General features: G+C 42.1%; 1 protein-coding gene across 4 annotated transcripts in view; it reads left to right on the plus strand.

Annotated features, from left to right (window-relative positions):
- Positions 1 to 27,689, plus strand: part of LOC119033422 (VPS10 domain-containing receptor SorCS1-like) — a 141,439-nt gene that overhangs the window by 61,192 nt on the left and 52,558 nt on the right. For 3 of the 4 annotated variants that reach the window (XM_037123475.1, XM_037123476.1, XM_037123477.1), the window contains exon 4: positions 19,147 to 20,051. The exons of the other annotated variant lie outside the window; for it this stretch is intronic. In XM_037123475.1, coding sequence (XP_036979370.1) covers positions 19,374 to 20,051 — 678 coding nt within the window. In that variant the 5' untranslated portion in view covers positions 19,147 to 19,373. The remainder of the gene's footprint in view (positions 1 to 19,146; positions 20,052 to 27,689) is intronic. 4 annotated transcript variants of the gene reach the window in all.

Consider the following 27,689-nt stretch of genomic DNA (forward strand, 5'->3'; position numbering starts at 1 on the left):
CTCAGGGCAAGATATTTTCACCTAAAAAAAACACACATTTTCAACCTCATGTTGGTGCTAAAGGAAATGTAAGGGGATCACCAAATGTATCAGTAGATATCCTCTGAGGACCACAAATGTCTGTACCTAATCCCTCCTGTAGATGTTTAAATATTTCACCATGATAAACTTTTGGGGTCCTGGTGCTACAAGCAAGGTGAATAGGAGTTATCCTCTGGGGACCATAAGTATCTCTGCATTAAAAAAAGGCATGACAATAGCTGAATGACATTTCACTAAAAAAAGAAAAGAAATCAAACTCATTATGGCGCCTCAGAGGAATTGCCAAGGAACAACCACAGCTGGTTGAATTCACCCTTTGAGGAGGGTCACTCAACTTTTCATGTCAATCCATCCATTAATTCTTGAGAAATTTCAGTCCGGACCAAATTTCTGAACTGACAGACAGACGTTGCTGTTCTGAGTGAAGTACTGTGAGCACAAAAAAACAGGATTACTGTCTTTGTGGACCCTCCATCAAACTGGAATCGAATCTGATATCTGGTTACGAGAAGTAAAAGTGAGTCATTATGCAGTTCTCTCCCTGCCGGGTGTTTATGTTCTGACCAACAACAGCTCCACTGGTGAGGAGCAGTTTCTAGCAGGCCTCTGATATCAAATTCAGTCTGACTTGTATACTGCTGTTGCCTATGCAACTTTGAAGATGAAAGCGGAGAGGGAGTCGCATCATTTTCAGGATAGAAAATAGGACCATCAGTGTAGAATGCAGCAGTCTCCTGAGTTCAAACTTCGCTTAACTTTGGCCACAGCTGCCAGTTTAGATTCACAGACACAATTCATCTCTGGCATCACAGTGTTGCCCACATTCAGAAGGAAATGAGAGAAGAGGCTTAATGATTTTTCTTCTTCTCCCCCTATGTTGAGAGGATTGTTATATCAAGTGTGACTCCATTCAATATCAATATTCTGGAGGTTTTCATTATTCAGGGAGCAATTGTTGATGCAACTGAATTCTCCACGATGTAAAAGAAAATGCTTTTTTTTCACAGAGGATAAAGATACTGGACATGAGTTTATGACTGCTGTAACAAAAAATATATTCTGAGTGATTTCTTTTCACCGAACACAAAGAGCAAGTTAAAACACATCGTGAATAAATCTCTGCGATCATCTTTTAGAAAACTGTGTCTGCCCACTGGGACAAGAGTGGCATATTTGTGTACATCAGTTTTTTGTTTTTTTTGTAGTTATTTTATTTCAAGACAACAACAGCAAAATATGTTTTTTTATATAGATATATGCTATCATTTTTCAGCATTTCAACAAATAATGATATCCTGTCTCAGCCCTGTGCGCTGCGGGCAGAATGAGGGCCGTGTGTACATGGCTGTCGTGGCTATATGTCATCTGTATTGTGACAGTTCAGTCTCTCCAAGTATGTATCACTGTTCTTCTTACCTTTAATTTATCTGGGAACAATATTCATGGAATCGACACAAACTACCACCTATATGTCTGGCCGGTTTTAAAAAAAGCCAAAGCCCACACTGTGGTTTTGTACAAGAGCCTCAGGTCTCCACAAACTTGATCTGACAGTTGCAGCTTACTGAAAATGTTGCTGCCAGAGTCCTAACAAGACAGCACAGCACATCTCTCCACTTCTTAGATCTTTACAGTGGTGGAAGAATTGATTTTAAAATATCACCATTTCTTGGCCTGGATGGTTTAGGGCCAAAACACCTGTCTGATCCGCTGCTATGCTGTGAACCATCCCGACCTCTCAGGTTGGCAGGTTAGCTTTCTGTTCCCAGAGTCAAAGCCAATCGTATGTTCCCTGAACCACAGTGCTCTGGAGATACACTGGTGCCCTGAAACTTTGTGCAGACAATCCTGGAGGACACTTGTGAAATCTAGAGTATAGCACAAATATAATGGGACAAAATTTGGTTCAGACGTCCATCATTGCCAACATTGTGCTGTATTTTCTTATAGCCTTTATTTCCATCTGGAATGTACTGGAGAAGAGGAAGTAGAAAGCAGCATAAAATCTAAACACTCAAGTAAAGTACAGTTACCTTAAAGAGTGTGATTAAGTATTGTCAAGAGTGAATCTCTTTATGTCAGCCACACGAGAACATTTTGAAGATTGAAGCTGCATCCAAGCGATGATTGGATGATCTGCTGTACCGACCCAAACACCTAAACATTATGTTATTACGAGCCAATTGGGATAATAATATGACATGTTGCTCATGTATATTGATTATGATCCGGCTTTAATAGATATTTCTCAGCCCCAATTTATATTTTCCTACTTATTCATTTACAGTGATTTTTGTTTGGGACTGTGGGATGTTGATGTTTGTTGTCAGCTGGCATGTTTCTGTCATTTAGATGTTTTTAATGCCTGGCTGCGAACTAAAATATCTTCCGGTAAATAATAATAATAAAGTAAAAAGGGAAATACAAAAGAAATTCAAGACTCGGGGTGAAGTTTCACTGATATTGAGTCGGTCAGCAATGTGGATTGTTTCTAATCGACATCTGAAAGCCTGTTTTGAAAGACTGAGCTTTTATCGACGTTGTGTGCTGCTCTGCGTTTAGTGTGTCTGCCTTTCCTTTCATTGATTCAATAGCTCGCCCTAGAAAAGAAACTGTAGAAATGAATTAAACCTTCCATTTACCTCACCTTTTATACACGGTCTCCCACTCTACTCTCGATTATAAAAAAAAAAAAAAAAAATGGAAAAAGGAAAGGTGCAAAAAAAAAAAGAGTCAGTGTATCTTGGCCTATAATTTATAGTAATGAATGTAATAGATGGAAATGAAAGCCCCTTTGGTTCGTGAAATATGGCCCAGGGTTGTGTGCCATACCTTGCGCTCTTGATTGTCATTGTCATTATGAAAGCGCAACACGGTTAAATGAAAGAATTAAGGGTCGTGACATCAGTGTCTTGGCTGTGATTCATGTTTGCCTGCTGTCCTGGGATTTGAACTGTGGCTCTTTGAACACCAGCTTCAATCATTTTAATGAGTCCATCATATCGCTGCTGACAGAGATGTCCCCGATGTCACTGCAGGGTCCGCACTAAATATATTCCATTGTTGTAACCATTGATTTTTTTTTTTTTCCTCTGATACATTCATTTTTAATGAGCCAGGTTTCCTCCTCGCTCCTCAGAGGCATTCAGAAAATGGCACACATACAGTAGGATCCCCCGATGGTGCCCCGGACACCTCACAGGACTATAGGATGAAGGCGCAGAAAATCCAATAAAATAAACTGAAAAACGAACTGTGCACTTTCACAATGTGCTCCAGCATGACCTCAGCAATGCTCTGCTCCTCATGAGCGGACTCTTGATCAGGCTACATGAACTCTGCGCAGTCAAAAACAAAAAAAAAGTTAACCCTGCAATCCAATTCTATGTAAGCTTATGAGAAAATGACCCTAGTTCTCGCTTGATTTATAACCTCAATGAATGGTTTCCTAAAGTATTTATGGTTTAGATTTGTAGTTTGAAGTCTTTTTCAATGAAGCATGATGTTCTTTTTGTAAATTTTGGTCCCATTTAGAGTGAAATAAATGATAAACCAGGGCAGGCGAATAAATGAATAAAGGAAGCAGCAAAATCAGGTTACATTTTGAAAGTATTTCACTGAAAAAACCTCACCCTCTCCCTTCAGACTTCCCTTCAGAACCACTCCTACAGAACACATGAACACGCAACAGCACCGACTACCAACCGCCCTGTAGCTCTTGCTGGCCAGCTGGCTACATTCAATACACTGTCGTAGGTTTTTTTAACTAACAAACAATCTAACAACTACATAAATAAACAACTCTGTTAATGCCGAAATACAGTACATGAAAAACAATAACGCTTGAATAGCCTGAAAAGGCTACCTGGCATGACAGTCATTGTTAGCTTGGCTCAGGGGCTGCATGCTTTGTGCTAAATTCAGTCGCTGGGTAATTTGTACTGAGGTTAGCGGCGTAAGAGGCTACTGCTGCTGCCCCGGCTCAGTTCAGCGACTCAGAGGCTGCGTGCGCTTTGTGGTACTCGATTAGCGCTGAGCGACAGTCCATCACGACCCCTGCTGCTCGATTGTTCAAGTTTTACTGCCATTCTCTTGCCACTAGCTCTCTAACAGCTTTCGCGATACGTCCACTGTGTGCAGGGAGGTTTGTTAGTGTGTATGTAGACCCACTTACAAGCCTCTCTAATCTTTTCATTTTATCGGGCCTGAATATGATTCTCGGACGGTTTTGGTAGAGACCTTCAGCAGTGACAGCGCGTACACTATTCTCTTCTTTTATTTGTCAGAGCATTTGATTTATTGTTTGCTGTCAGGTTGTCGAGAGATATCCTACAGGTGTAACAAAAACTCTTCCTGAATAACTGACTGACCTTAGCTTCAAAGAGACCATATAAAGAAGATTCAGTCTTATTGATGGTACCCACGCAGGGTTAACACACAAAGGCAAACTCACCTTGAATTTGTAATCCGGTGTTCAAGCAGCAGTGAATAATCATCATGTTAGCCTTGTTATTGTCCGTCATGACTTACAATGTGCAACAGCTGCTATGACTGATGCGTCTATGAGCTGAATTAATGGGTTACCCGTCTTTAAATGGCCTTATCATAGCCACAACAGGCCTGGAATGTCACAAACAAATGATTCAATTTTGACTGCGGGACAATGCAATTAAATCATCGTTAGGACTCTCATTAACAAAAATAATGAGATCAGAACCCGAAGAACCTCCACTTTTGATTGATTCCTTCAGCGCAGTACATTCTCGGATGCTTTGATCATGACACGCTATACTTTGAACGTGACAATGACTTTGTTTGTGTCTCTTTTTTTATGTCATCACAAAAGATCTATTTGAAATCATTGTAGAACAACCAGGACAGCATTTCTTTTTGTTGCTTAAGCACACCCATGTGAACATCATATTTTATTTATAACGTCTGAAAAGTGTGCCACAGAGAAGGCTCGGCTTCCTACGTCAGGCTTCAAAAAACTGGATGGCGCTCATAAAAGTTTCAGCTCCTTTCAGAATGGAGACTTTAGAACATGTTGTCTTTAATTATTTCATTTCACATTAAAAGTTTGGAAACATTCCCTCCATTTCCTAAAAAGTTTTTTTTTTTCTTCTTCTTCTTTTTGGTGCATTCTGAGGGTAGCCCTTACTGGACCCCCTGTCTTCATCCATAAAACATATGAGAAAGGGTTGGCGTGTCTCCAATAACGAAATCTGACTTGCCTTCCTCCTAAGCTTTGACTCTTGCTCTTGCCAGATGTAAGCAGACTTATTACATGCTAACTCATCAAATTAATTCCTCAATGTACCTTTCCTTCAAATGGACAAAGTAAAAATGTTCAGGTACTTCAAAGTCAAATTCTGCTGGTGCAACCTTCTTCTACAGAAATTATCCAGCTAACAGGTGTCTGATGATCCCTGTCTGGATCAGAAGAGATTAGAATTCTTTGAATTAAGAATCAAATGGAGGTGGATTCATCTTTGTGTATTTATTATTTAGAGCTACACTTTATGACTCTCCCTTTTATGTCACGTAGGCTTCTGTGCGGTTTCAGTGTCCACAGACGTACGGACCGTGACATTTTGCGGAAACTCAACATTGCTGCAATTCATCATTAGCAAGAATTTGCCCCAAAATTTGCTGCTTTGATGCCGGCGATATTTCCAATGCTGTCACATCAAAAATGCTCTGAGAAGCCACTGAACTCTGACAGTCTCCCATGTGAGATGCTTGTACCTCATTTGTGACATGTTTCTTATTTCAGTCTTTCACAACAAAGCACAGGGAGTGAAGCTGGGTAATGATGAGGTCATGCAGTTAAAAAAAGAATCGGTGTCATCACCCTCACGCCGCATACTAATGCTGCCATAAATAGTCTATTGGCGTCACATTACGACTCCTCACACAGATTAATTTGAACCTACATTTCTGATGGCCTTGACAACTCTCTCTTCCCTCACACCTCCGATAAAACTCAACTGAGGAGTCTGCAAGCCTTTGTGTGTGCTTTTCACAGAGGCAAATCTCAGAGGAGCAGCGGCACGTTGTGCTATGACAGTCGAGCCTGGGACGTCGAAGTCTCGCACTTTTCTTCTTTTCTTCCTCTTTCCTTTTTTCCCTTCTTGGCTACTGAGAATAGGCTGAGTCTTCCCAATTAGCAGTTTTCTGAAGAGGTGTTGTGACAGTCAGGGAATACAATTTACAGTTGTTAAAGTGTGTCTGAAGTTGCTTTCTGTGTCTAACAAAGATAATATTAAGCTTGATAATAATCCATAAATCTATATGAAGTAAAGTATTGTGATGATTGATTGGACATGTTTGGATCAAAGGTAATTTAATCCCTACAGCGCATCTGTCCAAGCCGCTTAAACACCCCTCCTGAAATTGCTGTCGGCTGCCAGATAATATAGACCAGTCACAAATCACACCTGCCTATTGTAAGCTGGCGTGAGACCTGCGCAGCTTAGTGGAGAGGCGGAAGGAAATTTACAATGGGGCGGCTGAGAAAAAGGAACGTGAGATTGCTGCTGTTTCCTCGAAGTGCTGTGACTCCATTTATTATTATCTGACAGGAGACAATGAGCAATGTGGGAATGAAAAATGAAACGAAAGTACTTTTCACCGAGCTCAAAAAACATGTCTCATAGAGTGTCTTTGCAAAAAAAAAAAAAAGTTTTGATTTCACCTGCCGGGTGAGCTGTAAATAAACAGCCAACCACAGTTCTACGAATTAGAAAGAAGATATAATATGGATTCTGTTACCTTCTGAATGGAGCTTCGTGTGGAGCTGCAGGAGAACCATGCCTCCTCCAGAACACACCCGCTCGTATGTACGGATGTGGTAAGTGATGAAGACAATGGCCAACAGCAGCACAAAATTACTGGAAAATGTCATTAAAGGTAGAAATTTTAACAACTATGAGGCAAAGACTGAAAAAAACACTTCTTTTTCTTTGTCGATGGAAACAAACAAAAGCTGACTTAAGCAGAAATAATGAGTTGAGCTATGTATCGTGTTAACCTATAATATATATTTATACATAAGTGTTTCACTGATGGGCCGGTTGGTAAAATGTTCAGAGTGAATTTATCAGATTGAATGCAGCTTCATCTGGAGCCCCGAAAGACTTTATTCTACTGTTTTCATATATGCTGTAGTACTTACCACTTTAATGTGTAAAATTGGTGGAGTTACAGTTTGAGTCTTCCCTGTCCTGCCTGTTGCCACGCTGTGCGCTAAGCTAATTTAGCCAGCTGCCGGCTGTTGCCTCATATTCAGCCAACATACAGACATGAGAGGGGCGTCGATATCTCCATCTCACTCTCAGCAAGGAAGCAAATAAATGTAATTCCCCAAATGGCAAGCTTTTTATTCAAGCAGGATATTGCGATCATACCTCATCCACTCCCGCCGCGTCTGAATCATGAAGGTGATCTCATCGTACCTCGAGGCAGCCACTGTTACATCTCGCCGGTGGCATCGGAAGCAAAAAAGGCTCAAAAGTATCGATTTCAAATGGTTGTTTTTAATCTAGTGGGGAGTGCCATTATGTGAAAGCTGCTTCAGTGAACTCCATTGATTAATCCTGTCTTTTGAAATGGCAGCCGAGGGTCCAGCAAGTGTGTTTCTTTTATATGGATACAGAGGCTCGATATGTGGTCTTCTCCACTATTGTTCTCAGCTTTCTTAGTCAACTTTTTCCTCCACTCGCTGCTCAGCATGTCTTGGAAGTGACGTAGCCAGTTGAAACGAGCCTGTCAATAGAATGCACACTGACATGTCCTCAACACAAGCCTCCTCCCTTGCTGTGGAATTGACTCATTTATTTTTCTCTTTATCCTGATGCCATTCATGACAGTCACCTGCATGCGGAGGACTTCCTCCTCCATATCCTCGCATTGTGAATATGAGCACACACAACCACTGCCAAAGTTTTGTAGAGCTTGGTGCAGTGTAGAGCAGCTTGCTGTATAATCGAGATCTGGGAATAGCGGCGGAGGGACTGACCTATATGAAAGGAGGTGTGCATTTTAGACCTTCAAGACAGTAAAGTAAAACCTTCATAAGTGGAGATTGACAGCGCAGGAAACTGTGCTTGGGAATTCTTGGGGAAGCGCTGCCAAAATGCTGTGCCTGCACACGTCCCCGAGGTACAGTGCAGGGTCAGCGCTGGAGGTGGCCACCTCAGCTGGGTGTAAAATGGCCAGTAAATCACAGGCGAAATAGGACAGTGCTTGTGAGGATGAGTGTGTGTGTTTGTGTGTGGGTGCGTGTGTTTGTGTGTGTGTAGGGGGGAGGGGGGGGTGCGGAATATGTCTAAAACATTTCAATGCGGCTCATCCACAGAGCTCTGACTACACAATGCATGCATGATCAGCCAGGACATTACGCATTCGGGCATCCTGGCCGTCTTTGTGTACTGGTGGATGTTTATGTTTGCCTCTACGTCGGCATTTGCATGTGCATGTGTGTGTCTGTGCGTGCGTGCAGGTCACCCTGACGCTGCCAGACCAGATGTGCAGGAGTCTGGATTGCGCGGAGTGATGAGTGGCTCCCTCGCTGACTCTGCAGACTTGGAACAATGCACACAGGTCTCTCCAACTAATGAGCTCTCTATATAGAGAGCACACGGCGAGAGCCTCCACTCTGCCTACAGTTTCAATCAGGGCCTCCATATCTGGGGAGCAGAGCTTTTTATGGTTGTGCTGGCGTCGGACCAAGGAACTTGATACAAAATGCAAATCAGCATCGAGTACCTGAGGTGGTTCCAGTTTGTTTGTGTCACAAGGTGGAGAGTGACAGGTTCTTTGGATCAGGATGGAGTAGGCATAGGAATGCAGAGGCTGCAAGGCTATTTTTGCACTTTGCTTTCTCACAGATACGTCGGGTTTGCATCTGCGTCTCACATCGGATTCTGTTGCAAAGCACTTTCTGTATCTGCGAGAGCAACGAGAAACATATAAAAATACACTCTAAAAAACTTCCCAGGTATGTTGTGAGGGATAAACATACCGTATCACATTTGCGAATGGCAGCACAAGGACAAAGATGAATCATCTGTTTTAGCGTATCAAGCTCGTTGTATTGGAAAGGCTCTGCGCCCCGACGGGCTGTTAAAACCAACTCAAACAAATATAGGTTACAGGGGCTTGGAGAGTGACGCAGCACCCCTTGAGGCAAGTGTCCAGACTTCTTACTGAGAAATGACTCTACATTATTCATTTCACCTCTAATGTCTTTGTTTTGCAACAGTGCTTAAAACAGAACAGAATCACTTCTCTGTGCTGCCTAGGCACCAATACCAAGCTGCCAAAAAACCTCAGATAAAAGTTCACTCAGTGCATTAAAAAAAATATCTAAAAATAGATTCTTTTTGTCAGCTGGAAATATACAATAAAGGAGCTATGGCAACTGTGTCTCATCATTATTAAAAGGCCCCACAAGGAAGGGAAAAGTCTTTTTATCATCGCGATAGCAGCAGAATGAAGCAGGACACGAGCCAAAAGCCAGTCTTCTCAATGCTAAATATGGCTCTAATGAGTCAGGGAATTATGGGCTTTTAACCTAGGGTAAATATTTTTACCTGCCTTGTGGTTTCTAACCTCAGGGGAGACAACAGGAACACTGGACCACCTGTTTTTGGACTGCTGGGTACATTAAGACTTATCTATGGTTGGTAATGATGAATTTTTTTTGCACAACAGGCAGTTTGGAATGCAAATCTACTCTTATGCTACCAATCATAGCCTGGTAGCTATATCATAAAATATTCATTTTCACAGGAACCCTATTCTGTGGTGGTGCAAAATCCTCTGCCTCTGATGGAGCAGTACAAAGATAGACTCACATAGCCTACAGTGTTCCGGTGCCATATCGTGTACCTGTCAGGGAAATTACAAAGACTCGTGAGCCTGCGTCAGATTTCAAACGCCTAACCTTTCTGTCTTAGGTTTGTGTTTCTCTGGCAGCGCTAAATATATGAGATGCCCTCTAGTATCTTACAAGCTTGCTGTTTTGATCTATGAGGTTGTGATATAAGCTTTGGTTAATAATTGATGTCTAAAAGGATATCTCTCTCCGGCTCCTTCATACGACTCAAAAATGACATTCTTGAAAATAAGAGGGGTCCTCTGCAGGATGAAATATTTCACTTTGTGAATTACTGATGCACCGTGTGGGAGTTCCCACCGCCTCCCCGCTCCCTTGTTATTGTGCAGAGTTCAGTGTTTTTAAGTTCGTCATGGCCTTTAGACTGGGGAGAAAAGGCTGCGCTGACCTCATTAGTGGTTACCGCCCAGCGTATGAAGCTAGTGATCTGTGTCCTGAAGTTTCTATCTGTATGCTTAACAACAAAAATGACCTTCTCATTTACTCATATATGTCTCTCTGCGACTAATTAACTCAGGGAAGAGGGGACTAGACAACAACTTATTTTGCGAGGAGCAACATGAGAAGAGCATGTTGCTGCCAGAGCCAAGCACATTGGAATAATGTCATTGTGGGAACAATACACTTATTAACTGTCTTGCTTAGAGTTGCATGAAGATCTTGATACCTCTCGTGTGTGGTCAGTTAAATAGGAAACCGGTTAGCTTAGCTTAGCATAAAGACTGGAGACAGAGGAAAGTGCTGGCCAGGCTCTGTCCAGCCTCACCTCTGAAACTCACTATGTCATATCACTTATAGACAGATTCGGAGAATGTGTAAACCAACAGCGACATCATCCATTTGTTTCAGGGAAACTGTTTGAAGCCTGGAAATTTACAGCTGTTGCCATCTTGGTTTTCCCGAGCCAAAGGTTACCATCTTTGGACGATAGAGTAGAACTAGGATGCTGACTGGATCTGACTGAGAACCTGAGGAAACGCTGTAGTAGCGACTTATCAATCGCCAATGCATACCCCACTTTAACATCCATTTTATTCTTAATTGGGACATAACTTTACAATCGTCAGCATATGGTGTTGAGAAAGACTTGAAACTAGCGATGGAGACCATAAACTAAACAAATTTTAAACTCTTAACTGGGGTAATAAATCACGTCAGAGGGAGAGTAATTCTCTCAAAAGCTTAAATGCAATCAGACCTCTTTTTGAAACCAGTGCAGTCGCCCCCTGCTGGCCATGAGAAAGATCACAGGTTGCTTTCCATTTCAGACCAGTGAGCGCTATCCATATTTAACAGTTAATGGTTTTGACAGAGCTAAGCTACCTGTTACGAGTTTCTATGGCAAAGTAAGTAAAGATAACTCGCTGTTGGCCGTCCCCTCATATTTACTGTTAAGACATGAGTTGATCTTCTTACTCGGTTCAAGACAGCAAATAAGCGAGAAGGTCCTCCCTAGAAAAACAACAGCATCAGTAGTATCAACCAGTGCCCATAAGTAATATATATTTACACTCAAGTGAGAAGCAAAGGAGGAAGAAGGCCGATGTTGTTCTGGAGTGAAAAGGTCCATGTAGGGAGAAGGTCACGGTGTCTGGATGATGGGTCAACAGACAACATGGGAGACAGCTGTTCATTTTCAACTTCAAACTGATGGTTCTTTTGGATTTAATGGTTACTGTTATTTTTAACCTATAACCTTTTACTATAAAGACAACAATGTAAAACAATTAAGAAAACACCAGAAAGCAGAGCTTTAAAATCTCCAAGTGGAACGTAAGAATCAGGTTTGGTTGTAGTTTTTATTCCATTTAAAATGTGCCTTATAGCTGAACATATTTGTATTAACATTAGTGTGTATATATAGAGACATGTAAGGTTAAGGTTTTGTGCCTGAACCTAACCAAACCATGAGCATAGCAATGTCACATCACAAAAGGGGAGAAGCCCCCAGACAGACAGACAAGAAATATTGGTGCACCAAAAAACAGAATTGCTGAAAGTCAAACACATGTTAATGATAGAAACTGCACTACTTATTATTTAGTAATCAATAGTAGCCTTCAGCCGAGCACTGGTTTGTTTGACTCTTGCCATTAAAGAAATTGAGTAACAGCCATATCTGTAATTGATAATTACAAGCGTGTGCGTCACGATTGTGCATCTGCTGTTGGGGGCTAATTGAGATAAACTACGACTCTGACCGCGCGGAAAGCTGTTGGAGTTTTTTTCCTGCTGGATGATGAGAATCAGGTTTGACCTGCATATCTCTTAACACGCCCCCACGAACACGCACCAAATGTTTCATTTATAGTCTCCGTGTGTGTTGTTTTTACTCAAGATTTCAAAGATTTCTCTCTCTAGTTGCAAAGCACTGTAATCATCTCGGAAGTGAGCGGGTCAAAAAGAAAAAAGAAGACATTTTAATGATTAAATCTTCAGCGGGAGGGCCCGGACCTCTGTCACCACCACACAGCCTAAAAGAGGACAAGATGGGCTTCTAAAGTGTTAATTACGAGCTCCTTCAGGAGAACGCCAGTCCTGCTGTTCCAAAATTTCAATATTTCTCTCAGATATTAATGTTTACAGTCAAGGTGCCTTCAACTACAGGTTCAGGTTTATTTTTGCACTTTCAGGGCTTCCTCCGACCACCTGAATCCATCCTTAAGGGATACAATTTGTTAATGTAATAAAGGGATGAATCACCTCCCCGTCGCTTCCCACAGTGTCTCCTTTTACCAAGGATAATAAGACACGGGGACATTACCTCACACATGTGCATTTGTTACCTTAAAATGAACTTTACCTTTCGTCTTGAAGTGCCCTTGTGGGAATTACTTCTTCTATGCTGTTAATTTGAGCGTCAAACAAAGAGTACATTTGTAAAGCAACATTGTTCGCTCACACAGGGAAAGCTATCAGCGCTAACATCTCGTCTGACTCTAATGTACGTCCTGGAAATTGACGCTTTTCCCACTCAAACAGGATATTAGACATAATGCAGGGAGAGATCAGGAGTCCACGTGTGCAGACCAGTGGGAGATTCATCAAGGAGATATTTTAATAGTAGGTGCAGACGCGCTCAAACATACATGATGATGCTTTCAACGGTTTTAAAGGATAAGATAATTGAAATGATAATTAACTCATTATCCACTCACCCTCATGGCGATGGAGAGTCGGGAGAAATTTTGTATTCCACAAAACACTCTGGAGCTTCACAGCAAAACAGTGTTGCAGCATTCTCCTAAACAACTGAAGTAGATGGGGACTTGTTTTTTTTTTCTTTTCTTTTTTTTTTCTAGTTACTGAAATGTAGAAAAAACAACAGAAAGAAGATGTAAAAATGGCTCCATGCAGCTTGTCTGACATCTCTGGAAGCCCTGAGATCCCAAACTTATTTGAAAAGACTTTATTTACATCCCCTTTAACCCGAAATCTGCGAAGTGATGCTAAGTGATGTCCCAAATGTACTTCAGCTCTTCAGAAGAACGCTGCAACGCTGTTTTGCTGTGAAGCTCCAGAAATGTTTTGTTGACTTTACCTGACTGTCCACTGACATCCAAGTGTGTAGATAATGACTGAACTGTCATTTCTGGTTGAGCTTCATGTTTTTCCAAATACCAAAATCAGAAATCAAAAGTACTTTTTCAATTAGTTGATCAGAAGGAAATAATTATTCTTGAGCTCTTCATTCGACTTTTTTTTTTATTTCACTAAAGCTTTTCGTTATGTTCTCTGCAGACATGGTGGTGCTCAAATACATCTTTTCATCCAAATATCCAGAATACAACAATTCATGTTTGGTGATTGACAACATGAAGGCAATACTGTGGCTTTATTCCCCTCTGAACGTTGTTTGTCTGACGCTGTCTTGGCAGTCCAACACACGAACACCGACCAACACAACTGAAACAGCTTAGTGGATGTGTGTTGTTATGAGAGAGTTTAGCCAAAAAAATATCCTCTTGGTCCTGACAGATTTGAGTGAACTGGTTGGTGCTGCAAGCAGACGTGGATGTGAGCACAGTTTCATCCGAGCTCCGATGCTCTGAATAAAGAATACCTTACGGAACAATCTGCTACATTTGTTCTTAAGTGCTTATTATTGACTGAATTATCTCTTTCTGATGTGTGCTGGTGATTCAGACCGTAATGAAGCGGTTTGCCGCGCTTCTGTATAATTGGAGAACTTGTCCTGTTTAGATAAATCTCTGAAGGATTGTATTTAAAACTGTTGTCACATCAATATGTTAATTAGTTTCGATCACTGCATGCAGCTGGTGCCCTTTTCATGTAATTCGCCCCTGCCCCTCAAAAATCCCGTTTCCTCCACTGCTCCTTTGTGCTGCAGATATTTCTCAGGGTACCAAACGAAACTAAATTTAAAACAAACAACCCAAACCGCTTTTGCGCAAAATATACAATTGACTATATTTTAACACTTTCCAACTCGTGCTAAAATAACATGTTAATTCCTGCTGCCCTGGGCTACAGTTTCACTCCCTCGAATCTTGTAAGCAGGTCAGGGCAGTGATGTGCTCCCAACAATCACAAAGGTCATGAAACATGATGGCATTCTGGCATCTTAACAGGAGTGAAATGAGAATAAATATACGCCCTCCAGCTGAAAACTTTACTTTCTTATCAAACTGTTTTGAAGACTTTGCTCTTTCTGAATGTGGATTAATGCAACTTTGTGATCACACGAGGCTGCTGTGGCTGTGCTGAACACACGAAGGTCACAAAAAGATGTTTAGAAGAACGAAGATTAACGTGATGTTGAGGAGGAATCACACCTCACTGATTACTGAATCTGTGCTGAATAAATTATGGTTTTGAATCAAAGCTCATGCAGGAGCTGAAGGTTAATGAATTAAAGCTGCATTTACTGTACTTTAGTTGCTGTATGATTAAAAGGAAAGAGCAGAACATAAAGAAGCATTTACACAGATCTGCAACTCTGAATAACTTTCTCTGAGAAGTATCATTTCCCCATTTTACCTCACTGAGTCCAAACCTTACATCACACATTCGGGAGGGTAACTAAAGGATTTTGAGGTATCAAATGGATTCAACCCTGCAGCATTTTCACCGGGGTCAGAGCACTTAACCTGCTGCCTGTATTGCATTTCGCCGTATCTCTCAATAATGTAATTGAAATCATTATTTGAAAAGGCAATTTTCTCTCCCGGTGCCCCAGAGGTGTGTTCAGCGCTAATTAAAGTGGATGTCTCAGGTGTCTATTGCTACCTCAACACCTTCTCTCTCAGCGCGTGTACGTCTGTAACACATCCACATGAAGCCATGTTACAAAACCCCCAAACAGAACTTTCACACTTTTTTTTCTTTCTCCCCCATTTCTCTTCTCTGGTAAGAGGATTAGGTTTAGATAATTACTGAATGCTGGAAACAGACGTTTCAATGACAGCTGTGTGTGGCTTTTGTCATTTACGCATATTGCAGCTGATGCCCCATGCTAAGGCAGATGTTAGCTTTTTATTCGGAGCAGAAGGGAGGATAATGTGCTCTGCATGAATAATGTCAGGACTGTCTTTGCTGTGTGTGTTTTTTTTTTCCTTCACTGTTATGAACATCAGAGTAATTAGGACGGGGGTGAAAGTGAGCCAGACGTCAGTGTGGAAAAGGTCTAATTTCAGACATGAACAGCGATCTTTTCTGTCTTCTTTCACACAGTTCCATTGAATTATAAAAAACAAGAAATAATCCAACAACATGGGCTGCTGTCGTCTCGTTCCTTTGTGTGCTTTTCACACTGTCTGCTCACAAGTTTCCATCATAAAAGTATGAGCTCAGGGAGCATAGCGCAGTTTGTATTCAGTCTGTGTGACAGGCGGCAAAGCAGCAATCGTGTCTGTCGAAAGACAATGATTCCACTCAGCTGCCATGTTGTGCACACAAATGTGCAAGACGACATCAGTCCTGAAATCTGTCACCTTGCGCTGTGAAATTTAAAGTCTGTGAAGAAGGCAAAAAGATCCTGCGTGGATATGTGATATTTAATGCACGCTGGAGTGTGCTTGTACTTTGTTTGCCTGCGAGGGTTTTTATTCTTACACAGGATTTCTGATCCTTCAGTTTATGCCAAACCTCAACCTCTCACCGTGGCTTCAAAGACAAATCTACGTTATCAATCTAAATGCAAATAGTTCTTACGACTAAATTAGCCAATCGACAGGAATTTAAAGCAGCCACAACAGTCCAGTAACGATTCAAACTACTGATATGTTCACATTTGTTCGTGTCATTTTCACCATATTGAAATTTTTCCAATAGCTGTCATATCACATTTAACATTGATGTGATGTTCATATGCGTTTCAACATTTGTAACACTTGATATTTTCTGACGAGGGACCGTGATATTCAGTATTTAAAGTCTGACACTGCTGGATATGTTTAAGGTGACCTTGGGATAATTCCCAGCTGTCTTTGTGGCAACAAAAAAATGAAATATTTGACGACAGGTCGGGACGTCTGCAGCCATGTTCCTGGTAACCAAAACAGGTATTTTAAGCCAAAACACCTTCTTTTCTCAATCTTTGCCATGTGTTTTTGTGTGCCTACACCTTGCTACCTTGCTAAGATTAAATCTGGCATTTGTGGACAAAGTGGTATGAGCACCGCTGCCATGTGTCTAAAAGATTCTGATTTCACTAATGAGCAAACTGACTTTGAAAGCAGGTGAGAGAAAGATGCAGCAGTTTCCAGCAGGCATGGCGATGACGTAACGTATCTATTTCTGGCTATGTAAGATTAATAAATGTAATATGATGGTCCTGGTGCTGTGAAACCCTCAATTCACCCCTTAACACCATGAAGATCTTCTTTTTTTTTTATGACTTACTTTATGACTTCTCTGATCTTCTTGTTGATGGCCTTGTTGCTTAAGTAGGTCATATATGCCTGAATCATCTGTGAATTGAAATCATTTCTCAGCTCAAGCTAGTTTTAAATGTTTCTGTTTTTTTGGGTTTTTTTTGCTTGTTTTTTTGGATGAAGCAAGTAAATTGAAAATGCCACCTTAGTTCCTGGGAAACTGTAATGAGGCTTTTTTTCTGTCTTTTATTTCCAAAGCATTTTCTGACACTTAAAAGTCTTAAAAAAGACTTTAAAAAAAAGAGAAAAGCAGATTTTTGAGTTTTATTCCCAGCTCGTCAAATACTGATGTGTTAAATATTATAGATCGGCTGGCTGCCGTCCCAGTGCGTCATTTTTTGACAATTTGGGAATGAGACTCAATAATCAACTTCTCTTTCAAATTTCTTCTTTAAAGGTGGAAATTATAACATTCAGCTTCTAAACCTTAACATTTATATCACTAGCTAGCTAACAGTTGGGCATGACAGTATGCTGGGAGCAAAGTAACATTCTTACATTTTTCAAAAAATTGGCTGTTTGTTGATCAACCTTGTAAAAGGTGGAACTAATCATCGAGATTCTTACACAGACGTGAACAAAACAATCAATTGTAAAATAACTGATTCACAATCATAATAAGGTTTTTAAGGAGAAGAGATACTTTTATACTGCGCCTTTCTGCAATCTCTGTCGAGGTATTATTCTTTAAAAAAATGAGTTGTCTGCATAAATTGTTATCAATATGACCTTTAGACAGTTAATTGGTGTTAATCTGGATATATGATGGCGATAATGAAGATAACTGTGAGTTGCATCCGTCTCGGTGGAAGTTATTTGCAGCAGTTATTACCAGAAAAACAAGATAAAGCACCAGGAACGAATTATACACAAACCCAGTGTGTGCACAGCCATCCATGTCTAAACTAAGCAGACAGCTCAGGCAAAAGTCCATTATGATCACTCCAGTATGTCATTGCAGATGTATCACAGACACAGTGAGTCAAAAAAAAAAAAGTACATGGAAGAAGTGGTGCAGGTGCAACAACACAGGCAGCAGATTTCCCCTGCATCGAAGCCGGACTGGGCATTAGGTTTGCATCACAGTCGGAGAACTTGAGCTTTTTAGGCAATGTTCTCCATGATTGAAATTCTCAGTCAGCCATCAATCTGCATTATAGACTGGTTTCCCCTTGTCTGGTGGGGGCTAACTGAAACAGATTGAGACAGCTCTTGCTCACTGCATCACTAATGGCTGCCAATGAAAGACGTCTCTGTGCAGTTGACCCGTATGTGGAACAGGATCACGTCGCAGCTCAGAGCGATGGAGAGAACACAGCTCAATACAAGGAGTCTCTTCGGCATCAGTCACCAGTCAACAGCATCCTCATCTTATTGACTAAATGCTGCCCAGAAATAGAATCTAATCACAGGGTTTGGACAGGCTCTAGTTCTCCTAATGGTTTACCATTAGCTGACTGGAACAAAGCCCAAAGTATAGAGAAATATAACAATATATTCCAAGGGTGTCTGCATTGCATGGTAATAATGGGTTCTCCATTATTGCCATGGCACCTGCCGGCTTTCTCCTCTTTTGCTTACAACAGCAGAGACCAGAGGGGGTTTGTTGGAGAACTCGCTCACCTCCGATTTGAATCCTTCTCATTATTTTCTGTCAGACAACCAGCCATTAACCAGAGGAAAGGGCACAAAAAACAGAGCAGAATTTTTTTTTGTGGGGGGGGAAATATTGCACTGAGCAGTGTGGAGCGGGTGGTACAGGAAGGGCAGCCTGAGCAGAACAATTTTCAAGCCCATTCTGCAATCGGGCCAAAAAACAGAGACATTATACCTGCACGACATAATTGACAGTGAACACAGGCAATCCTGTTAATTGATTACCCAGGCCTGCGCTAATGGAAAATGCAAAGCCTCATTGTATCTTCCATAAAGCTCCTGTCAGGAGCATTTCCGCGCAAAGACGAGCGCAGGCAGACCCAGTAATGTTTCTAGACTTCTCCCCAGGGAAGCCGAACATCTGAAGGGGGGGTTTGCCAGATTGTTTTAATCCGATGCGTAATTACATATGGGATGATGATCCAGTCAGATATCTCATTGTGACACAGTGTTTCTGATCAAAAACAGAATAAAATATACCCCCTCAGGGCGTCATGTTCCTCTCCAGAAATAAAACTTAATTAAGAGTACGCTCAGCTGCTGTTTCTTCCCATCTCCCTCTCTCTCTCTCTCCCTCTCCCTCTCTCCATCTCTCCATCTCTCTCTCTCTCTCTCTCCCTCTCTCTCTCCATCCCTCCCTCTCCCATCCAGGTTGAGATGAGGATGCGGGGGTATGAGCCCCTCTCTCCCCTCTCGTCCGGGATTCAGCCTCCAGCTCCTCCTCTGATGCATCGTTTGCATCAGCACTTGGGAGCACTTGTCCGCTGCACCTCCCCACAGTGCGTTCACGGACTCCACTTTGCCAGGTGATGACAGACACGCGCTCCACAGTGACAACGATGTGCTTCTAACGCGCCCGAAGTCGGAATTAACGTAGAATGGAGACGCGCCTCGGTCACTGCCTTTTTCTCATTTTCTCCGAGTGGATTTGGCTCTTCACCCTAACTTCCATCCTGGGCGGAACAAGAGCGGAGGTCAGGTGCATCCCCTCCTGCCAGCTGCCGCCGATCACAGCAGCGTCCGCCCGGGAACTCTCGGCGCTGGATTTGGTGAATTTCGGCGAGGATTTTGTTGGATTTACCGAGAGGTCACCGGGCGCCGAACCCAGCGCCGGCGGGGAGGAGAGGCACAGCGTTGCGGAATTAACCACGAGCGAAGAAAGTTCGCGCAAAGTGCAGGGAAATGGCACAAGTTGTCTGGAGAAGGACGGCCAGCAGAAACTTTCCCAGCCCAAAGTGGTTGCTCAAAGTCTTTCACGCGCGGCTGCCCTCTCCCCGGACGAAAATAGCAGCGACGAGGGTAAAAACAGCCGCTTTTACGCAGGAGACGGTGCGCAGGGCGATGAGACGGTGGAGGAGGACGCGGCTGTGGCCAGCTGGAGGCGAACGCGGAGCGCGAGGAGCGCAGAGACTTGGTCCGGATTCAGACCGGAGGGCGGGGAGGACGCTGCGTTTTCGGACCAGGAGGAGTTTCAGCTCACAAGTTCGACATTTGCGCTCACCGGGGACACGGCGCACAACCAGGCGATGGTGCACTGGTCCGGGCAGAACAGCAGCGTGAGTAGTGGATGTGCTCCAGATTTTTACGCACGGGGCTTTTTTTTTTTTTAGTGTTTGACGCAGTGTGGTCAGTGGTCACTCACGCACTGACGAGGGCATCTGAGTGATTTAAAGCGTTAGTTTGGACTGAGATGAAATGTGTGACTGCTGAGTGGTGGCACAGTTTCAGGAATCAGTCTGGCCTTGCTTAAATCTCCCCCTCCCTCCTTCTCTCTCTCTCTCTCTGACACACACACACACACACACACACACACACACACACACACACACACACACACACACCATCTATCCTTTTGTCTATTGATTAGCTGACTTGGCATGTAGGCTGAAGTTTAAATGAAAAAAAAAATGAGTCAAAACTGCATGTTCTCCTTGTGGCACTGTGTCTTCAATCATTTCCTCTTTCTTCCATGTATTCACTGTCTCTCCCTCACCCACACACACCTCTAAAGACAAATTGTGCAGTTTTATTTCAGTCAAATCACTTCTTCCTCTCGGCTGTGGGCATATTTCCTGCATAAACTGAATCCAGCGAACCTCTCTGTGTACCTATCTTCTTGCCAGAGCCTTATCGGCCGTGCTCAAAAATAGGTGATCGCACAAGAAGGTTACTGACTGATACACTTCCTCGGAGTTAAGCAGACTTTAATCTATGTACGCGGGAACAGCTACTGGAGGGTGAAAGTGAAAAGTCATCGTACAGCAGAGAGGTTAAAATAATCCAACAAGTACAAAATGGCATCACAGTCGTGCTGTGAAATACTAAATATGGGCAGAAGTAAAGATTCAGAAGTTAAAAAGATAAGTTGAAAGCTGAAGTCTTGCTTTCCAGAGGACTAGCAATCTCACATCAACTGGGAACATCCAGTTTTTTTCTTCTGTGTGGGGTTCTGAACATCTAACGGTCCAACAGCGGTGGACGAGAGCGAATGTGACGGCTCCCAAAACATCTGGGGGACGGCGATGTAAGCTGGTCCGAAGCCATTTAGATTCTGGAAGATATGGGGAGCCGTGTGAAGTTCAGCTGAAAAGCACGTTCATGTGCTCTCCCTTTTCTTCTGGTTTTGATCAGGAGACGGGCAGCAGAATTTTAATAATTTGTACCCCCTTAATATACTTCTTCAGTAAGAGCAGTGAAAACGTGTGGTAGCCCAGCCGGCTGGAGATGTAATCGTGAATTAGCTTTTTTGACATCCTGCAGGCGTAAATTGCTCCTCGGCAACGTTGCCGAGATGAAAGACAGACGATTTGGAGGTGTGATTTAACGCTAAAATTAGAGGCTAACAGACTGTGGCATCTGGCCTGGGCTTGATCTGTTGAGCCAGAGATTCTTGGATAGTGCATCTCATTTTGGCCTCGGGGCTAAAGAAAAGTATTTATGTCTTGTTTGTCTTGTATTGAGTTTTTAGAATTTATTACTCATCTGTTTATTAAGTGCGTAGAGGCTGTGAGCCAGTGCGAGATGTCTGCGTTTGGCTCTACAGATGTGTATAATTGTGCGCCACCGGCACAGCTGTGAGAACTGACACGATGACATCATCTCAGGGCAGCGTGCAGACTGATAAGAGCATGAGATGGAGGCAGAGTTTTCCTTCTGCTCAATCCAAAACAAATGATACATCTCTCAGACACATAAGACTTCCTCCCAGTCTTGTATTAACGAAACAGATTTAAAGGCAGCTGTAGCAAGTGCCTCTAACGCAGCACTGAATCTGACACTGAACATGTGAAGTCCTTGATGAAGAGCTTTAAATCTGACTGTGAGTTTGTCAAACACACGTAGACAAATAATCAGTGAAACAGGCAACAGAATAAGTGAGCCCCAGCAAACAGATCAAGACGTGTTTTTTTATGAAACATCCTTGAGGGAATCACTTGACATTTGTGGAGATACACTCACTCGTTTTATGGCAGAAATTCTGATGAGAAGACACCACATGCACGCCTGCACAGCAAATATTAGAAAGGTCATTAGCATAGCTTAGCATAAAGACTGGAAGCAGAGGGAAACAGTTAGCCTACCTGCCACTAGAGAGAGGTAACAAGAGCCGCCCACCAGGAGGGCGGATACTTCATGGCACCGTGGGGGGTGACGGACATTAAACAGAAACATTTCTTCAGTAGTTCTTGATGGGAGACACAAAAGGTGCTGCCAAAAGCACTTTTGTATTAAAAGTTTCTAGAGAAAACTCTGAGGACTACTGTTAAACTGTTCTGGATAATTGAAAGGTAAATACTTTAAAGGTTGCACCCACTTTGGCAAATTTTAACCGAGGGAACACTGACCTGTTCAGGATTCAGACGGATGAGTCATGCTGATGTTTAACTGCCCGTAGGAAGCTTTAAGAGTCCATTCTCGATCAGAGCTCCGTGTTCTCTGGCTTCATTTTATTCGGATGTCTTCTCTCATCTGTTTTTGTGTTTCTCTGACTCAAAACACAACGCTTCGAGCAGTGCACAGATTCCACTGGCTGAGTGGCGTCACATGAGCGAATAATAATGGTTAACACTTGTCGATGAGTTCTTTGGATCGCTTTTCCCGTAAATGCAAGAAAAGCTGCAATTGTTTTGCTAACAAGTCATTTGTAAGTCAAGTCAATTTGCAAAGTGGCCACACTTTGTCAGACTATCGGTCATCTGATGAGTGAACCCAGTCTTTGAAAATACAGAAAACACTGACTGATAATGGACTGTTGGGGTTGCCGCTGATTCTGATATTTAATTATCAGCCAGTATTCTTATAATCACTGAATATATACCTATGTAGACATTTTTCCCCAACGAGCCCTAAGATATGGAAAACTAGTGACCTACAGTTACCTGAAATGATAAACTTGACTGGGAATTTTGATTCACCTGACAAATTTATTTTCCAAGGAAGGCGAGGTCCGTGCCTGTCCATCCGTAAAACTCAATACATTTTAGTCGTCACGTTTAATCTGTGATTCGAGTCATCGTCACCAGGATTTTGCAGGTACGTATCATTACAGTCCAGTTTGATGACGGAGTGTGTTTTCTCTCCCGCCTGCAAATAATGTGTCCCCACGTCTGCTACGTGCCACGGCCTCATCGAATTCAAGTTGAGCCAATGTCTCTTTCCCAGGTTCAGTATGTTTGTTAAACTTGCAAACAGTTACAGTTCAGGCTACAAACAGCTTCCCTGCGTCTGAGAAGATTTGAAAGAGGTTAAGCAGCCCGTCACACATCAGTGGGCAACCTTATCTGACACGGCGAGTGATGAGAGGCAGAGTATTGACAAGTGTTTGAGTGGATACACAAAAATATAAAGACAGAAGGAAGGAAGGGTGTGAATGTTGCAGCGCTCATATACGTAATGCCTCCTCTGGCTTGTTGATGTGACTCAGCCTGTGTGGGAACATGCTGCTCTGTCTTGACACTTCAGACAGACGTCCTCACATGTCGACGTTGTCATGCATGAAGCCAAGATGTCCGGCTGCCCACACTTCTAAAAATTGTCAGGAAGCCATATTGTGCAGCCTTCTGCGATGTGTTTGTTGAAAAACTCAGAAATCAGATAATTGTTTTCGTATTAAGCTCGCAGGACATCAGCCAATTTGTACGTACAGTGTGTCAGAGAGACATTGTCTGAGCTTGTTATTGACTTGATATTTACTTTTGTCAAGTCCAGAGTGAATGTTGTTGCTTCTTTTATCATTTGTCCAATTATCACGGTTTGAAAACAAAGCTGCCATTGTCACTTGAGCTTTTCAATCAACATGAAAAACATGGATGACGTGATCGAGTCCTCAATCAATCGCAGCTACAACAGCGTTTCATGTGGTGATTGTGGACTTCACACGAGCCCCTGTTTGTGCTTTACTTTGTTTTCCTAGAAGACAAAACACTTACCATCGTTCTAAATCCTCAGAGAGATGTTTTGTCATCTACAAGACATCTGCTGTATTTTGCCAAGTTGTCCAACAATCAAAAAGAAGATGGCAGCCCACTGGCTGGAAAATAGACCTGACGGTGTGCTGGGAAGTTTGGCCAGTTCGTCTCATGTAGAATTTCAATAAGTCCTCTCGCTGGATTTGTACAATTTGACGATAGCCATCAACAAGCAAACTTGAGGGATTTGATTACAGTGTAAGAAACTGAAGTATCCTTCTGCATGTGAATGGATTCTCGTTTCCACCCGCTCTCCTAATGCAATAAATAAAAGTTGGTTTATTGAGATAAGCAGTAGCTTATCTCCATTATAATTCTCCATTATACCATCATGTTAAGAGATGAAGTATTTAGGAGAGAAACAGATGAACCAGAGCCCCTCAGGAGGAGCACCTGGTGTTTAGGCCAATTTTACATAATTTTGGGGGCCCAAATAGGAAAGTAAAAGTAAAGTGGTAAAGTGACGTAAGCTTACATTCTGAAAGAAGCAGCTGTAAAACTGTGGATACATTTTGACCATCACACAGCCCGAAAATGACTCGTTTTAATGATATTTGATCCATTCAAATGATTAAAATTTGGAATTTCCTGAACAGCAGGATGATTAAATCATTTTATCCTCATTCAGGTTGGCCAGGGGCTGAACCAGAAGTCAGTCACCTTCTAAATCAGTGGTACCTTCTTGTGAATTCAGCATGAAATACAAGATCTGATATATTAAGATGTTTCTTTCTTTGTAAAAAAAAGTCTTCAGATTTCTTGTGGCAGTGGTGTAAGAGCCTGTCTGCTTCCGTCTCTGAAGTGCATTGATTCAACTGATTTCAAGTTCTACACCAAATTTACTGAAAAATATCACATACTGATGGTAAACATGTGACACTACAACATTTGAGAAGTTGTTTTGTAAGTTGTTGAGTTAGGAGATCCGTAAAAACACTGTATAAAGCACATTTGTAAGTATTTGGGCCTACCATTTGGCAAACATTTTACATGAAGATCGTTTGTGTAAAAAAACAAACAAAACATATATCCCTTTGTTCAGATGATGCAGGTGTATTTGCATACAGAGTAGGGAAGATGTTGATGACAGATCTCAGTCAGTCATGGTTAACTCTAAGTGCTGTATCGTAGGCAACTGGACGTGTCTCAGTTTCTGGGAGACGTTTCACCTCTGGTCCAACAGGCTTCTTCAGTTCTGACTAACTGGAGGGGAGGTGCAGGCTTTTAAACCCTGTGTGGGAGTGACCTTACAGAGTCGTTAAGGACACGTGTGGGCTAGGTAGAGTAGGGAAGTGAGATCCAGTCACAAGATGCATGTTGAGACGCATTTAATCCCAGGTTTTCTTTTGTCTCTATGCGTCTCTCAGAAGCTTCCACAGATACGAGCAGGGCTCCACTCCTGGTGCAGTATCCAGCTCTCATTACAGGTCCATAGGCAGGGCCCAAAACCAAGAAAACATGATGAAAATATGACATTTTTCTATTTGTTTCATGTATTTATGTGAGGAAGGTTACATCAGATCTGCGTGGAGTGATGAGTAGACTTTAATCTGCCGGTATTTTCATCTCTTCAGAGGAGCAGAAGCTTCAGTGGACTTTGAAGTCACATGTGTCATGCACATCATCATTTATTCACTTAATCTGTCCGTTGCACTTTGTTGTGTTTTGATTTTATTGATTGAACTAAAAGTAACCCACAAAAAAACAAAAAATAAGAATATGAATATGGAAGTAAAGATGACTAGAGGATGCAGACAAAGTGGTCTGTTCTCCAGCAAAGTTACGATTTGTTGGAATCAAAGCAAAGTCTCAGTAAAGACGGCAGCAGTAACAACATGTAAAACACTGCTGCAGTAATATGAGACCAGGCTCACTATAGTTCCTCTAATGAACCTTTTGACAGCGGCTTTGTGGAAAATCAGACACGCCAGAAATTTGACAGATTATCATTTGGTTAATTAATGACCCCCTTCAAACGTAACATCTAACAGCAGCTAATCCGGCATGAAGTAGGTCCAATTCTGAAATTAGTCAGGGGCAACCATTTTGGGTTCAAAATCTAACTTTATCCAAACAGCGTAACAATAACTTGTCACTTAAGTGAGACCAAGGAGGCACCACGGATGAACAGAGCAACGTTCACTTCACAACATGTTTTAGAATGGAGCTTCGTGGGTCATGTTTGAATTAATTTGAATGAATGTCACGTTTGTTTGAATTCTTTTTCAGTGTCTCTTCCTGAAAAACTGGATGGATTGCCTGTTTGTGTATTTTCTCCTCGTGTTTGCATGCTCTAGTTTTTTTTAGTTTTTTTTCCCACAGTCCAAACACATGCAACTAAGGTGAATCAGAAAGTCTGAATTGCCTGTAGGTATGAGCGCGTTTGTCATTCTGTGTTAGTCCTGCGAGGCTGTCAAACCGTCCTCGGTGTTGCCCCGGTGCATGCTGGGAAAGGCTCCGGCCCCTCATCACCTTGAAACACAGACTATCTAGTTGTTTAAAATGCCATGTGTATGATAGTCATCAATTCAAATCCTCCACAGAAGAAAAAGTATACAGGCAGCAGACGAAATGTGACGACAATGGAGATGGATATTTAACAGAACAAAAAAAAGGAACGCCATCTTCTTCTCCTTTTTCTTCTTCTTCTGGGGTCGGGACGATCATGTCATCTGTGTTGGGCCTTGGGTTGCAACTTGCACTTGCTTCTTCATTTCCTTCTGTACTTTAAGCTGAATGTCCATCTCCTGCCACTCAAACCACTACATCTGAAGCATTTGTTGAGTTTGCCTCCTCCATCTTACAGCCATTCCAGCTGCCTCATTTCCCAATCGCGGGCCTCCTCCTCTTCACAGACCTTGTGCTTGATAGACCGGTACACTGCTTCTCCTCATCTGCTTCATTGAGCTCTTGGTAGATTGTCTCGTATGCCTCTGCAAATTGGAGATGGGCCAGGTATGCAGAAGGTTAATCTGAATTCTTGGTTGTTTCCGTGACTCTCCGACTGAACAGTGGGTAAAAATACAGAATTTGGTGGCATTGTCCAGGTCGTCATTAAGATTTATTTCACTGTCCTTTTCTCAGTGTCTTGTCATTGGTTGAGTATTTGTTATTTTGTTATAGACTCAGTTTTATATAGTTCTGCAGTACTATGAGATGAGATGAGTCAGCTGTCTGTGCATCTTCTGTCCACACATGCAAACAACTCTCTTATTCCTCAGAAATAATTCAATTTTATTTAATCTCCATGAGAGGCTGCTTTACTTAAGACTGCACGTATTAAGAAAAAGTCAGTGGATGACGACAGCAGATACAGCTAAGACGCTGCTCTCATGACGTTATTTCTGCAATTATCCAGAGACCCTGAGTGCAGGGGCTGTACGTCCGAGGTAACGACAAAAGTCAAAACTCAAACAAAGTGAGTGTTGATTCAGATTCAGCCTAAAGACAAAATGTTGATCCTAGATCATTATAAGATGTCGAGAATAACAAGAACTCACCTTGAATATGTCAACGCCTGCACAAAAGCAAAAAGAATAACTGAATGCACAGGATGTTTTGCAGCATGGCTGAAATGTCTAGAAATCTGTGGAAAGTGAACTCAAGAACTGTCTTTCTTTGATTACAACAAAAAATGCTCAAGGCAACAAAGTCAACTGTGGCTTTAGAATTTAGGAATCAAAATAAAATGTAAGCACTGCAGTATTATTAAGGTATTTGAGTAAG

This window comes from Acanthopagrus latus, chromosome 15, assembly GCF_904848185.1.
Source record: "Acanthopagrus latus isolate v.2019 chromosome 15, fAcaLat1.1, whole genome shotgun sequence".
NCBI classification, from domain to species: domain Eukaryota; kingdom Metazoa; phylum Chordata; class Actinopteri; order Spariformes; family Sparidae; genus Acanthopagrus; species Acanthopagrus latus.